The following is a 16380-nucleotide window of genomic DNA, read 5'->3' on the forward strand; positions in this document are numbered from 1 at the left end:
ATCATCTATCTTTGCAGCCGTTTGAAGCTGCAAAGATAGATGATGGCAAGCTGAACATACAAAGGGCGCCGGCGATGGAGGAGCTGAAGCAGACGACGGCCGGACACATTATGCAGACACTACGTCATCGCACGCAGCAGCCAATGGGAGTCACGGGCTCCCCCGCGTCTTTGAGGAGCGCGCATTTCACCCAATCTCAGCTTTGCATCTCAGCCATGGGAAACTTGAAAGCTCTTGCGAGCCCTCCAATCATGAATGATTTAAGCCTCTCCCATGCTACCACCATCGCCGCGGGGGGCGGGGAAGAAGAAGCACAAGAACACACGAACAAAACAGTGGCGCTCGAGGGAGCGGTGGAGAAATTGTCTTTGCGCCAAGTAGGGGTATTTTGAGCACTTGCTCGCAGCTCAAGGGCTGCCGCGGCTCGTAATAAACTTTATTTGAAACAGTTTCGCGATGAATTAGACGTTGATATTTACAGAAATTGTACTCTATAAGACATACTGCCTGAATATGTGGTTTTCGAAAAATTGACTTGTTCGAGATTTTTTGGTTTTCAAAGGCCCGTGTCCCCCCTTAAAGCAGCCGCCATCAAAGTAGAGAGGACAAACTTTATTCTGCGTGTCTCCTATTGCTGTCCTTCTGGCATCATGTAAACGTAGCCAGGACGTCAGCCACTTCCTGGGCCAAGTTTTTGAGTTCTACGTTGTCTCGGGCAGCCACTGCTGATATCGTGCACTGCAGCTTCTCAGAAGATGGCCCCACAATCCAGGATGTTTGAGTGGCTGCAACACAGTTTCCAAAACATTGATTAAATTCCTGTGGCACAGGGAAGCTACTGAAAACATTGCAAAAAAGTTTCAGCCAAGGAAAAAAGAAAGGGGGGGGGATACTACAAATGTGGATACTAAGAATTGCATACACACTGGATGGCACACTGAACAAAAAGTCTGCAACTAAATATCTAGGTGTTCATTTTGACAGTAACCTAAAATTTGGTAAACATATGTTAACCGTATCGTTAGTGCGTCTTTTAGCGTTCTTGGTTAAATTTTATATCCCGAATAACTTGTGGTTTTAGTGATTCTCATTGTTTTATTACATTGTTTCAATGTTTAGTTGTCATTAAGCTTAAATATCATTCAACAGCATGGAATAGCATTGGCATTGTTCTTCAGGAGGAAAATGAAAAAGTGCAATGCAGATTTATTAGTATACTTTTGATAGGTTTATGGGTGGTTTATATTACAGTCAGCTTCCATCAATTTGACCCAGACGGGAGCGACAAAATGGACTGAATTATCTGCCGGACCGAATTGAACAAGAAGCAGAAATAACACCAAAACACAACACAGATTTATTTGGCACTATTTGCCCTATTCTAGCAGGGCTCCGATTCAAATGTGTGCCCAATTTCTATATGCACAAAGTCAAAAACTGACGTAGAAATGGCATTAAAGCTCCTAAATTGTATAAATTTTACATACACCCGAGTTTTTAGCAAGAAAAATGAGCAAGGATGTGTGCTGCAAATTGGTAGCTGGGTGTCTAAAGTGAGCTTCACCGCAGCGCACTTGTGATATGCGGTAAAGCATACAGATGTTGCGAAGGCATTTTTGGTTTTGTGTTCGAATGCAATGCGCAGGCGATTCTCGGCCCGATTTCCATGAATAAAGAAAGAAAGCTGCACATTAGAATTGGGTAAATACCATAATCAGACATTGCGAGCTATGGTTATTGCTTGAAAATCCTCCTAGGGCAGGCCGAAAATAGGCATTTTCAACAGGGGATGGATGACGTGTGTTCAATTCATTCACTGCCGCTGAAAGGGTCGCTAGTGGGGTCACAATAGGGGTCAGGCATGCTAGTCAAGTTCAAGTTATCCAGCGAAGACCAAGTTTAGGATCAAAATAATGAAAGTTTGGCTCCATAGAAATGCATGGGTGCCGACCGGAACCTTCGGTCAGGATCAAATCAACCCGTGTCGAATTAACGGACGTCTACTGTATTACACTTAAATGAGAATTTGTAATAGGTAAAACATGAAAGCATTAAATTGGTGATGAGAAATTTAAGAATTTGTATTTTTTCAGAGGAGCATTCGTGGGTATATTGAATGCCCATTTTTTGCTTCAATGTATTTGTTGTTATTTCTCGAGACGGCAATCTAGGTGGAAACGTTTGTTTAGTGTAAATAAAGTTAGTAATCCTAGTCCCATAATTTGTTTGTGATGTTTACTTAACAGTGTGAATAGTAAGACAATGCTGACATTTTAATAAATGGTACCTCTATTCTTAAACACAATATTTCCTAGTTATACTGGTTATACCTGTCTTGAACATGTTACGTGCATTTTGTTGCATGTATTTTGTCTAAGAACTCTTTGTCTTTCTATTGCGTGCCAAATCAGAAGGCTTTTGGTATGCTGTTTTTAAGAACATACACAAACAAATGAATTCAATTTCATCATCCACATCTTTTTTCTGAGCTGAAATTTTCTTCAAATCATGGATTACTAAAACGCACAAAGGTTCAATCTATTCGCCTCCTGAAAAGGTCATATTCAAGCGGTTTAACTTCATAACTTGATGGTGGCAAGATTTGGTCACCGACATGATGTTACTTAATAGATTTTACATTGAGATGCCAATGAACCCCAAAAACACTGGCTTCCAATCAGCATACATTTCAATACAATTTTGACATGCTTGCTGATGAGTAACATTACCTTTTTAAGCAAGTGCAATGCAACATTCAAGTAGGCAGTAATTTTTCTATTTTTTTTTATAATAAAGAGCATGCGTCTTCTATGCTACTTTTATGTCTACACCAAAATTAAGACCCAAGGAGCTGGACAATGTGTTCACTAAAGCAGGAGTTACCTTGTATTCGCTCCACAAAGGTCTTCAGCAGCTTGAGGGCTTCAAGACAAAGGCTGGAGTACTTTGTCATTTCTGGTGAAAGGTTCACAAAAGTAAGAATAGCAATCAGTAACAGTTGGGCAAATCAGCATGAGTAATCTGCACAATACATGCAATATTCCTCAGCCAATGTAGATAAAGCAGTAGAATCTTTATGACACAGACCTCATGGTACCTCGGAAAACATACATACCCACAATTCGTGTGACCAGAATAGATCTAACTTCGTGGCACGGAAACAAAAGCTGAGACAGAAGGGAAACGACATGCACATGCACCAACGCCCAACTAAAGGTTTATTTCTGATACAACACAGTTTATATGTGAAAAGCCATGCGCATGAGCCACATTACACTTTCTTAAAGGAACAAAAAATTGCCAACGATTATGTTACTTCTTAATGCGAAATTTGAGTGCAGCTCTTCAGCTGTTTTGGCTAAACCGTCTGTGAGCCTCGAACAATCCACCTCGTGCGAAACATTTCGCACCAGCCGCCGGAAATGGACTGTAGCGTGGTGCAACTGCCTCTCTTATCGGGAGGTCGCAGGAGGCAGTGCATAGGCGCATAGGAACGTTGTGCAGCGAAGAGATGGCAGCGACTGACTGACGCCACTGATGCTGCTAGTGAGTCAACTGAAGGTGGCTCTGCATTTTAGCTTGAGAAGCGCACACCATGATCTACTGATACCAAGCCGGCACTTCGGCAACCAGAGAACACCGCGCGCTCTCGCGCGGTTGCCGCCACGAGAGAGGGGGGGGAGGGGGGCGGGGGCGTACAGGTAGTGGCGAACGGCGGCGGCTATGTGTTTCAGCTTGGGCAGCAGCACATCGTGGAGATCAGCGCCCACCGAGCCGGCTCTGATTGCCGCCGCACAGGGGTGGCATTAGAGGAGGAGCGAAGAGAGCAAGGCTTCTGCCGTGCACAAGAGATGGCGCCAGGAGCGCACCCAGGTAGAGCAGCATGCTGGCCCCGGCTATGGAGCTGGTTACTGCGAGGGACAACGGCGAGGCACGACCGCGACGCGATATGGGTGCCAAAGAGCTGCGCTCTAAATGTAAACCAACAAAGACCACGGGACGCTATGAAGAAGAAAAAATGATAAAGTTCAAGTAACATGCCAAATTCTGTTTGTTGGCCATCGCCTACACGTGACACCAAGATAGCACAATTCCTTGCTTGACAAGGCAATAAATGGCACACTTACGCTCTGGCTGTTGGCCCTAGCCATTTCTGCAGCTTCAACTACTTCTCTCATTAGCTGGTCAGCAGGTGAATATAGAACAGCACACATTTCGAACTCTGGTTCTAAGCCATTATGCCTTTAATGGAAGTTGGTGCTTGTGTGTGTTGTTTGTCTTCTGTATTATCATTTGTTTCTATGAAGCTGTTGCATCATGGAATACCAACTAAGCAGGTCTCTAACACCATAACAGATCACAGCATCAATATGAAGGTAAGACATTTAGGGAAGGAGAAGAAAGGGCGTAAACCGAGGGACCCGATTTTTATTAATCATATCATAAAAAAACCAACAAAGAATTATTTGCTTAATTGAATTTGTAAGTACAAGTAATTTCCCTGTGTTGTCCTTGGTGTCTTTGTTGGCTTCTCATGATAAGACATTATGCTTACTTATGGTGATCATGTTTGGGTGAATAAACCCTTAGTGGTTCCCGAGACCTTTCTTCGCTCAATGTCATTCAGCTGACCGTTCTGGTATGTGTAAAACCTTGTGCTCATTTCTTCCCGTAAGTTGCTAGTGCACATTTTCCACTGCAGAAAATTGATGACATTTAGCATCTGAGCCTTCCAGGGTGTTTGCTTATAGCAATTGTCAGCACTATCATCACTGTCATGTTCCTATTGTGGTTCAACTGGGCCGACATGGTACTCAATTGTCTTGTCTCTGCATGTGGCAAGGTCCGCAGTGACGAAACCATGGGTCCATGCTTCAACCCAGTTATTGCTCTGGTCACTTTATGGAGGCTGATCTGCTACTGGACAACTTCAATATCCACACTTGCACAAAGAATTTGTTATCAAATATACTAAAACCTCACAATCACAGTAACCAACCACAGTAAGCAGTGTGCCGAGGTGAAGTGCTGTTGGCACCCCGCTTATCCCTACAAAGTGAATGTTTCAGATGGTCAAAGTCTGTCCACAGCTCTATACCACAACATCTCTAGCGGAATGCAGTGCAACTTATGAAAGAAAATCAAGGTCTAGCATGTGCACACATCGTGATTTCACTGAAGACGACGAGCCGCATATGCACCATCCAATCGGTGCACGTAGTGCATCCCAAAAATTATAAGGCTGCAGAGGTCCAATAGGAAGTGAATCTGGCCTGACAAGCACAGCAGCATTTAAAAAGTAGTTCACAATGCATGGTGCTGCTAAGTTCCAAAGACAAGCTGTGACAACTCACCCAAAGCCTCGCAGGCCACCTGGACAATGCCGTTAGCCATGGACACCACCTCCTCAGATGCCTGTGCTGGCCATGAAAGCCTGCGCACATGCGTTGTGTGAAGGGAACATACCAAGCTCAGCTTAAGTCAGCATGTGACTTAAGCCCAACATACCAAGCTCAGCTTCAGCCCAATGTGTTAGCTGTGGCTGCAGTAGCACTCTCTAGAAAAAGGTGGAGAGTGTTTCGCCATTTCAGCAATGCGACTGCCCTCATGATTTTTGTTTATTGCTTTCCTTGTGGAGGGACAATACACGCACTGGCCCTCCATGCAGCACGGACAAGCAGTACGTCAAGTGCGGTGTGCTTTGTCATGGCACACTGCTTCCCTAGCTTCGCAACTGTTCTCTTTTTCTTTTTTGTGACTCCATGAAGAAAGCAGACGACAGAAAGCAGGGGTAGGTGCACTGCTGGAATGGCAAAGCTCTCTCCACTTTTTCTTGACAGTGTCACTCTGACCACAAGTCATGCATTGCAGCTCATATTGCACATGATTGTACATTGCTAAAGCATGACAAGACAATGCGGTGACACAGAGGGAGCAATGGACATTACTACGCCCATATTGCAGTGTTAATTATTTATTACCAATGTGTTGCATGCTTGGGTCAATCATAAGCTTTGCAGTGCAGAGAAGAAAATGCTGCCTCAAATGCTGACACCCCTAAATAACCACCAAGAGAGAAAAATGTGTGCAGAATTCCAAGCACAACAAACTGCAATACCCTTGGCAGCAGTATGAATACTTATGGTCAACTTCCAAGCTGGGAAGTGATAAAAGTAATTTTTTAGTTTTTTCATAGTCAAACCTGATGTGCTTGTGAAATCTTGCCCTGAATGGGCATTGTTGAATTAAGGTTTAGTGTGGCAAGACTTCGCCATAAGTACATGTCTAAGAGAGACAAATTGTACAAATTATTAGTGAGAGTGCATTCTTGCTATGATTGCAGTCACCTAGTTGTATTGGTAAAAGGGCCTTTACAGAATAGCTCAACTTCCAAGTGTGCTTAAGCAACAACCTTAATTGTGTGACAGCACTCTGCATGGTACAAGTCTCTGCTGAGGGTTGTGAAGGTGAGGGGTATACTCGAATATTCGATTTCAAATAGAATAGTGAAGGTTAGAATAATTCGATTAGTGAATCTAGAATATTTGACTTTTTGAATATCGATAGCTTCGGTAAATAACTCGTCCGTCGTCGGTGCCATGACGCACGCAGCGTTCCCACGGCGTGTGAACTCTATCTGTACAAGGTTTCTCCAGGTCAACGATACCAATCGAAAAAATTAATGTGACATGGACAGAGGGAACTACAACAGCAGTGCATATGGAAAGCACTAGAGCATGTGTGAAGATTGGTCTGATTAGCCACCAGAAGGCACGCTGATCGGATCAAATATGCAAGCTCAGTGTTCATGCATGTAGATTCGCGCACTTGAGAGCTCTCTATCTGTACAAGGTTCCTCCAGGTCAACGATACCAATCGAAAAAATTAATGTGACATGGACAGAGGGAACTACAACAGCAGTGCATATGGAAAGCACTAGAGCATGTGTGAAGATTGGTCTGATTAGCCACCAGAAGGCACGCTGATCGGATCAAATATGCAAGCTCAGTGTTCATGCATGTAGATTCGCGCACTTGAGAGCTCTCTACCTGCACGTGAGCACACAGATGAACTTGGCACAAGTGCTCGCGGTAGTTGCCGGCTGTTCGACCGTGGATGCAAACGCCACTTCAACGGCCATCAATCTAACCTGTGTGCGTGACTTCACGACCGATCACTGATGAGCCACCCACATGAACATACAATCGAACCCACTTATAATGATACCGGTTTTAACAATATATCGGTTATAAGAATGCGAAACTGCTGCACCATCAACTTCTGTATGTTTTCTATGGTGAAATAACCCACTTGCTAGAATGCCCCCATGCCGCATTATCAGTTATAATGATGAAGTCTGGCTACTGGCTGTCCGTGCTGAAAGGTAATGAAATGCGAAATCCTTGAAAATAAAAGAGAAATTTGAGCCACTTCATGTTGCTCTGTGCTGTTTTCCACCCTTCTCCACATCGCCAGCCTCGCGCGCCTCTCTCCCGTTGCCCTTCCACCCCTCCAAACATGAATGGGCAATGCCCATAACTCGATGCCACACCACCCTCTGAACCACGAATAGACTGCGATAACTTCGCTGAGCACTGCTGCTCCCAGATTGCTCGCTGGCCCCTCATGCTGCGCAGTTCTGCCAATGAGTTGCTGCTGGTGTTCATCTATGTTGGTTGCGTCAAAGTTATTCCTGGCCATGTGGTTTCTCAGCCTCACTTGACTCACTGCCGCAACGGAAGATGGATGATCCTGCCGCTGATCATCGGCAATGCATGACGTTGCCAGTCAAAAGCAAGTGCACTGCTATAGATTTGGGAATTAAGTGCTCCTAATCGATGAGGTGATCATCGTGAACATGCTTACAACAGATAGCTATGGCAACAGTGATGGCGACCATGGAAGCGATGCCGCGGAAGGGCAGGCTGCCTCAATGTTGTCCTCGCAGCAGGCCCTGCAGATGATTGAGTCCCTCCGGTGCTTTGTTTTTAGTAAAGCAATGAAGGGGTCTAATTGGTGAACGTTCATGGTTATATTGCGCTTAGTTTTACACTGACGATATTAAGTCCGATATCCATGTCCTGTCCTTCACTTAATATCGTCAGTATAAAACTAAGCGCAATATAACCATGAATGCTTTGTTTTTGCAAGGTAGCTTCCACTGCACTATGTGGAGCATCTGGATTCATTGAAGAAGGATGTCGGCAAGCTTCACATAAAGCAAGGAAGGCCATTTATTGTGCAAGCCAGTGAGAACTACGTGGCCAGATGCTTGTAGCAATCTTGCCCTGGTGTTCTGGATTTCTGATGCTGAGAGACTGCCGCGGCAACCTTCTCGCATTCTTTAAAAGGCCCCTTTCTGGGCCATCAAAGGGATGTCTTGGCGTAGCTCGCATGTCACTTGCCACCCGTGACCCCACTTTGCAGTTATAGCAGTGCCATTCTTGAACGCCGCCAGCCACGGTTTGTTACACACGATCGGAACGTGCAGAAAGCAGAGTTAAACAGTTAAATGAGTCAATACAATCAACAGCCAGCTGGAGGAAGGTGGTGGGGAGGGGCAATGGCCTCCCCTCCATTATAGTTTTCTAAACAACTTTGCCATCCTCCTATTTTGATTTTTTTTCATGCAGCCCACTTATAACAATTATCAGGTATAACAATGGAATTTTGTGGCACTTGAATGTTGTTATAAGTGGGTTCAGTTCGACTGTATTAGTGACAAGCTTTTTGTGATGGTTTGCGGCCCTTTATCACATCGGCCGGCAGTGAATTTTCGTCACAGCCACACCATTAGCCACACTATCTAGCCTGTTAAGCCTAATCAGAGTGGCGGTGTCGGGTGTCGGGTGTCGGCAACTAAAGTTATGGTTACTGAATCAATGTAGATCTATTCACAGCAGTCACATGACCCTCAGAAAGCTGACAAACCACCTGGCCAACGAAAGTGAATGCACGGGATGACTGTTGCATGTTCATGGCCGCCACCTTTGTGAAATACTGTACTGCGGCCCCTCATTCTGAACGACTTTCTTAGGTGGTTAATAGGCACACAACGGCCTCTTTTTGTAGCTTCGAGCTTTCTTTTCGTAGCTTCGAGCTTCGAGGTCACATGACCAGCTTTGGTTTTACGTGGTGGGCTGGAAAATATGTGACGGTGCACTGACCCCTGGCTGGATGCCGACAATAAAAAAAAAAAAAAAGAAAGAAAACCCCGTACCGCAGTCAACAAGTGCGGCACTGAGTGACATGATGTGTATTCCTCGCTTTTGTCTGTTGCGTAGATTGGCTTCAAAGGTGCCATGTACCACTCCTCAGGCTTGGTGAAATAACATTATCCGCAGGCAGCATAGGCTGCTGTGGACATCTCAGCCAAGTTTTGCTGTCGCAAACGGTGCGTGGAGCTCGCAAGCGGAGCACGAAGTCAACTTTTTCTCCGATGCTCTCTTTTCAACAGAAGCCTGCTCCTCATTTTCTTCTGGACGCTTTATTTCGTAATAGAGCGGATTCCCATATACAGCTATTATTGGTAGCTACAGTTGGCTATGTAGCGTAGATACCGGGTACACCGCGGGGTGCCACGATGAGTCCACTGGCTAAGCACACCGTGCCTCACTGATGACAACCATGTTTGGCTTACATTTAGCGCATCATAGGCACCAAAATTGGAAGTTGTAGCACCTATGTTAACATCCAAAATGAAATTTGAACTGCGCGCCACGGTGACATTTACAAGGCGGAATGTTGTGGGCACGTCCCATTCCACCATAGCCTTCACAGTGCAAGGCATTGAAGAAGGAACAGGAGCTCAGCAGAGGCCATGTTTTATTGATAATAGCCCCGCTTTTGCTGAACAAATTGAAGCACCTTCTGGGGCAAAGTATTTCTGAAATGCCCTATTTTCACTTCGAATGCCTTTCTCCACTTCCACAAAAAGTGGTCAGGACCCTTTCAACGAGCTGCCCATAAACCACAGAAACGACCTACCATAAACATGGAAACACCCTCCTGTTTTGTGGAAGAAAACAGGAAAGCAGAACTTCTAAGTAATAGAAGACTGCCATTAAGTACAGTCTGGCCCACTATTAAACTGAATACTTCATTGGTATTTAAGAAAACTTTGCTATTTCTTCAGCTTCAGAGGGAAAAAAGCACTTAATTCTATTTGACAGATATTCCATTGATAAAAATTATTTTCCATACTTTCGTATACGAACTGAGTGGCTATTAATGCAGGCATACTAATTTGGGAATCACTTTAATAACAGCAGAGCATACTATGCCTCTCGATTCATAGGTACCGAAATTATTGACAGCTGGCAAGATTCTTGTTAAGTAATGTGATTATAGCCTCCTGAGCATGTGCAGCCCTCCGTTTTCTTGCACAAAATTTGGAAGCATAAATGTCTGTTTTCTGATATTTGATATTCAATTTGACATTCTTTTCTTTTTTCTTTATTTGATTCGATATATGATTTGAAATTTAGTACCATTCGATATTCACACACCCCTAATAAAGATGCGATATATTTATGCCAAACCAATACTGCAACTATTAGGCCAATGCAGCAACGTTTCAACAATAAAAATGTCACTGAATGTGCATAGCAATAGGTCTTTCCTCTTTCTTCTTTTTGGAGCTGCTGTTTTTTGTTTTACATTCTTTTGCAATGATAAACTGTGCACAGCAAGAAATGGACTACTGGAGCAGCTGCAGAAGGTAAAGCATGCAGCAGCTGTCAGGGGCAGCGCAGAACTCACCTGAGCACAAATGTGTGCAGAGTCTTGATGATGGCCAACTGCACCTTCCACGTGCCTCCCGAAAAGCTGCTCAGCAGGATGTCGCACAGCCGGGCCCGGTACTTCTCTGCATGGTGAACACTGTGGCCTCAGATCAGGCTCATTCTCCACAACCTCATTTTTCCAGACTTTCATCCCACACCTTTGAATGATGTGCCAAATACACCAAGAATGCATAAAAATAACTTAATTTTAAAGTAAAGCCACAAGCTAAATTTGCACACAAAAGGCACAGCATTCATTTAAGTATAACATGACAATATAGCAGAAAGTGCGCTGCGCTACAGACACTACCTATACGAAGAAATGTGCACATAATTGTGTCTTGCAGAGATATTCATGTAGACACAGGTTTTTATAAAAGCAGCAGCATTGTTTCAGCTGCTCTGTCTAGTTCTGCATTTTTTTCTGTGTAGAAGAGAGAGAGGCATGGTAGTGAGCATCAAGGCTGCATAGCAGTAGGGGTGCCATTTTAAGCGCTTGCACTCTAGTGTATCATATAGTACGATTCAACACTTACAACTCCTCTTTCCAGCTTAATATAATCAAAATGGAAAAAAAACAAACTATGGGGGCACCTAAGCAACTCTTACGATGTGTAAATGCGAGAGCATTACCTGTCCCCGAGTGTGTTGCTGAGATTAGTGATGTGGTGAAATGTTGCCGAGTTTAGTGCTATCGGAAACGTTGCAAATACCTCCCAACAAATTATCTACAAATGTTTTGATGAATTGCTTTGTTGCCGCTGGGCACTTGTCATTCCTGCTTTCGCACAGTTAACATTGTTGTTGCGCCACTGCTCTGCTTCTCGCTGCCGCCTTGCTCGCCAAGCTGCTGTGTTCCCTGCTTGTCTGCTTGTCGACGAGGGTGCAAATTGCCTCGCTACAGCCGCTGCCAGCTTGCCGTGCTTGCTCAGGAGCCACTCACTCTGCCTTTAGCATTGTTGGGGACTTGGGTGGTGAACACTGTTTGGCTGAAGCAGCTCGCTTAGCCCGTTTCTCTGCATTGCGACGGTCTCGTAATTTGTCGGCAGTGAACTAGCGCCTCTGGCCATCCTTTGCCGTCTCGCCCAATGGTGTAGATGCGAGCGATTCAACTTTAGATGATGAAGACTCCATAGCGGTGGTGCCACTCCTATCGTGCACCATCTAGTGAATCGCCCGCAAGGCAGAGCCCAACCCCGTGCCCAGCCTCAAAGATATTCATCACGGTTGCCTGTTACAATGGTGGCGCAATGCAAAGGTGGTGCAGTGGTTAGCCCACTCGGCTGTGGAGGGGTAGCAGTTGCAGCGGGGCTCGAATCCTCATGGTGGCCACATTTTCTTTCAGTTAGACGAAGAAGGCATAATCTGTGTGCCGTTTTTTCTGCCACAGCTTTCTGATGACGATGGGGTCACACAATGAGCCAAGTAATGCTCTCGCATAAAAAAGCTCTACATATTTACCTGAAAACACAGAATCTATGTCCTCTCTAGTAGTGAAGCACATAGCAACTGTAACACTAGAAATAATTCCTAAGCTATATTTTCTTCAGAAAACATATGGTGGCAGCTCATCAAACAACATTCAAAAGGTTTGTGAATAAAGAAGTCCCTTTCACTGTTTCTACACTCCAAATCAGAGTGCACAAATACCAGTGCACTTGTTTACTGCCTTCAGCGATTCTTTTATAGAAAATAACACTCAGGTGTTTCTGTGAGGCAAGCATTAACCGCTGCATCACATATGATACAGCATGCAGTCATGGCTTAGCTTGTGGACAGGATCAGAGATTTGTTTCCTCTCAGAAGAACAAACTCAATAGTAAAATATTATACTGTTTCTAAGCATCATGAACAGGCCAGAAAATTAATATTCGAGACAAGCTTGTGAAAAAGACCGCATGGCACCCACAATGTTCGAAGAGCTAGTAATAGCAGGAATAAATAACTTTCAGGGGAAGAGGAAGTTTATTTTGATTTGCCTCAAGCTCCTAAATACTATGCAAACAAAAATTTACATAAATACAAGGTATATAAATCATCATCATCATAATCATCATCATCATCCGCCTATTTTATGTTCACTGAAGGACGAAGGCATCTCCCTGCGATCTCCCATTACCCCTGTCCTGCACCAACCTATTACAACTAGCACCCGTGAATTTCCTAATTTCATAGCACCACCTAGTCTTTTGCTGTCCTCTACTGCACTTCCCTTCTCTTGGTACCCATTCTGTAACCCTAATGGTCCAACAGCTATCTAAATTGCGCATTACATGACCTTCCCAGCGCCATTTCCTTCCCTTAATATCAATCAGAATATTGGTTATACCCATTTGCTCTCTGATCCAAACTGCTCTTTTCCTGTCTCTTAATGTTATGCCTAGCATTCTTCTTTCCATTGCTCTTTGCGTGGTCCTTAACTTGTTCTCAAGCCTCCCTCAGTCAGTGTCCAAGTCTCTGCCCCATATGTCAGCACCGGTAAAACGCACTGATTGTACACTTTCCTTTTCAATGATAATGGTAAGCTTCCAGTCAGGAGCTGAGAATGTCTGCCGTATGAGATCCAACCCATTTTTATTCTTCTATAAATTTCCTTCTCATGATCAAGGTTCCCTGTGATTAATTTACCAAGGTAAATATACTCCTTCACAGACTCTAGAGGCTGACTGGCGATCCTGAACTCTTGTTTCCTTGCCTGGTTATTCATCATTATCTTTGTCTTCTGCATATTAAGCTTCAACCCCACTCTTACACTCTCTCTGTTAAGGTCCTCAATCATTTGTTTCAACTCATCTGCAGTGTTGCTGAATAGAACAATGCCATTTGCAAACCGAAGGTTGCTGAGGTGTTCGCCGTCGATCCTTACTTAGGTCCTAAGCCTTTCCAGTTTAATAGCTTGAATACTTCTTCCAAGCATGCAGTCAATAGCATAAGAGAGATTGTGTCTCCTTGTCTGACCCCTTTCTTTATAGCTAGGTATCTTCCTACATTTCTTGTTTAGAATTAAGATAGCTGTGGAATCTCTGTAGATATTTTCCAAGATATTTACATAAGCAGTCTGTACTCCTTGATTACGTAATGCCTCTATGACTGGTGGTACTTCTGCTGGATCAAATGCCTTTTCGTAATCTATGAAAGCCATATAGAGAGGCTGATTGTATTCTGCGGATTTCTCGATTACCTGATTGATGACATGGATGTGATCCATTGTAGAGTATCCCTTCCTGAAACATGCCTGTTCCCTTGGCTGACTAAAGTTCAGTGTTGCCCTCATTCTATTGATTACCGTATTTATTCGAATTTATTCCTTCAGTTGAGATCGGAATAACCAAAAAATTGAATTAACCGGAGTCAAATTAACGGAAGTATTGTACTTTTGATACCCCAATGCTCAATGTCACAGACCAGGCAGTTGTTTGTTAAACAAATTTTTCCATTGTGGTGTGGAGCGCTGTCACAGTGGCCAACATCATGGGCAACATCAAGAGAGTGCTCACCCTGGGTGGCAGGTGCCTGCTGGGGCCAGGCCTGACCCAGGGCCTCAAAAGCCGCCTCCTGGAACTGCAGCTGAGACTCCAAGTCCCAGGACTCCTCACCATCCTCGTCCTGATCCGCACCACCTTCGCTGTTGCCACCTCGGCTGGCAGCACACTGTGCCACAAGGGAGGAAAAGATGCACCTATGGCAGCCACTGTGTTACGAGTCTACAGAGGTTTAAATCCCACAAGCATGCTTAGTCTGCTTGAAGTACATGCATGAAGTACATGCTACCTGAAGAAAAATTCATACAAGAAGCCAAGTGAACGGTTGACACGTGTAGAGACTAGCAGCTGACTGCTACCCCCAAAGGCCAGCATGAGCTGATGTCTTTAGCTCCGTATACTTTCCTCTCCACTCATCTTAGTAAGAGCTGCAGCAAACTATTGCCGTCCAGGATTTTAACTCATTAAAATAGCGTTATGATGATTAGCGCTTCTTTACATATGACCAGTGGAGGCCTGTCGCTCGCACGAGAGAGCGTCATCCTGTACTTTTTCAGCTCTTGTCTCAGAGCATTATATTTCCAGCAGAACTTTTTGTTGGGCTAGTTGGTGCATATTTACTGAAGTACTATAGCGCCAAACAGACAACACAAGAAGAAGAGACACGGACGAGCGCTTACTGACAACTGATGCTTTAATGACAGAAACACACAATATGTATACGCAAATTTGGCGGCGCGACATGCGCATTGTCAACACATCACATGGTAACTAGGTAAAAGGTGATAGAACGATTGTGAAGGTGACGTTCGTGAAGATGACATGTGGTGTACAGGGCCAAATGACTATAAATGATAATGGTTACGCGATACACAAACACCGCCGTAAGGGAGTACCCCATAAAAACTATAAGATTAGGAATATTCACCAGGCGCGTGCGGCGCAGCAACATGCTCAGATTTAACTATGGGCTTCTAAAAATGACATCTCACTTTTATAGAGAATTTTCGATGGTTCGCTTACGCATTCAAGGCCCTTCCTTTTAATGTGGAAGGCTTCCTTCAGCTCGCGGGCCATGCTGTCTCGACTTCTGTCCAGAATGATGGTCTCTCTTAGGCGAGGCTTGCACCCGCACTCTTTGCAGTGGATGGCCATATTGGAACCAGTTCCTTTTTCCTGTGACCTTTCGTGTTCCTTCAGCCTTTCATTTAGACACCGCCCCGTTTGTCCTATGTAGACCTTTTTGCATGAGAGCGGAATTTGATATACTACCCCTTCCTTGCAACTGACAAGTGGATTGGTATGCTGGGTTCCGCAGGTCGCGCGTTCTGTTTTTTGGTTGTTAACGCGGGCGCACAATGTAGCAAGTTTTGAAGGGGCTGAGAAAACAACCGGGACCTTGAATTTACTCGCGACCTTTTTCAGGTTGTGGGCTACGCGGTGGGAGTACGGTATAACTACAGGTCTAAGTCTCCTGGTTTGTTCTTGCGTGTTTTTTCTTGCTTTCCCTTTTATCTTCTGGAGCAGGCTCTCTACTACAGAACTTAGAACTTTCTGTGGAAACCCCGCCTCCTTTAACCTTTCAATCTGCTGATGGAAGCTGCTCCGTATGGCATGCTTACATGACTTCCTGGTAGCCGATTCCAATGCCCCTGTGGCTATCGCTCTTTTTACGATCTTAGAGTGGGCTGACTCATACGACAAGAGCTCTTTTTGCGCTCGGGGTTGGTACTTCCAGTGAACTTCAGCTCCCAGGCTTAGCTCGAGGTCTAAAAACTGTAACTTATTGTTCTTTGGTAGTTCAAAGGTGTATTCTAAACCATGGCTATATTTCATAAAAACATCTAGCATCTCTTTGACAGAGATCATCAGAGAACATCTCTTCTCGGTCAATGTTAAAGATCTTTTCTATTCTATCCCACACAAGGAACTGTTTTCAGCTGTCCAGGCATGTATTGAAAAGAAAGGCACCATTTCGTTTCAGAATTCTGTGGGCATGTCAGTTGAAAATTTCATTAGGCTTCTGAAGTTTTATCTTAGTTCCACGCTTGTTCAGTTTGATGATAGGGTTTACGTTCAGAAGAAGGGCATCTGTATAGGGTCCTGCGTAGCCC

General features: G+C 44.4%; 1 protein-coding gene across 2 annotated transcripts in view; it reads right to left on the bottom strand.

The window, feature by feature from the left end:
* Positions 1 to 597: 597 nt before the first annotated feature.
* The window catches only part of LOC126539960 (proteasome adapter and scaffold protein ECM29), a 467228-nt gene continuing 451445 nt past the window's right edge, over positions 598 to 16380 (bottom strand). For both annotated transcript variants that reach the window (XM_050186788.2, XM_050186787.2), the window contains exons 42-46: positions 14282 to 14435; positions 10762 to 10867; positions 5355 to 5434; positions 2884 to 2955; positions 598 to 785 (exon numbers count right to left, since the gene is read on the bottom strand). In XM_050186788.2, coding sequence (XP_050042745.1) covers positions 649 to 785; positions 2884 to 2955; positions 5355 to 5434; positions 10762 to 10867; positions 14282 to 14435 — 549 coding nt within the window. In that variant the 3' untranslated portion in view covers positions 598 to 648. The remainder of the gene's footprint in view (positions 786 to 2883; positions 2956 to 5354; positions 5435 to 10761; positions 10868 to 14281; positions 14436 to 16380) is intronic.

This window comes from Dermacentor andersoni, chromosome 2 (genome assembly GCF_023375885.2).
Source record: "Dermacentor andersoni chromosome 2, qqDerAnde1_hic_scaffold, whole genome shotgun sequence".
Lineage (NCBI taxonomy): Eukaryota > Metazoa > Arthropoda > Arachnida > Ixodida > Ixodidae > Dermacentor > Dermacentor andersoni.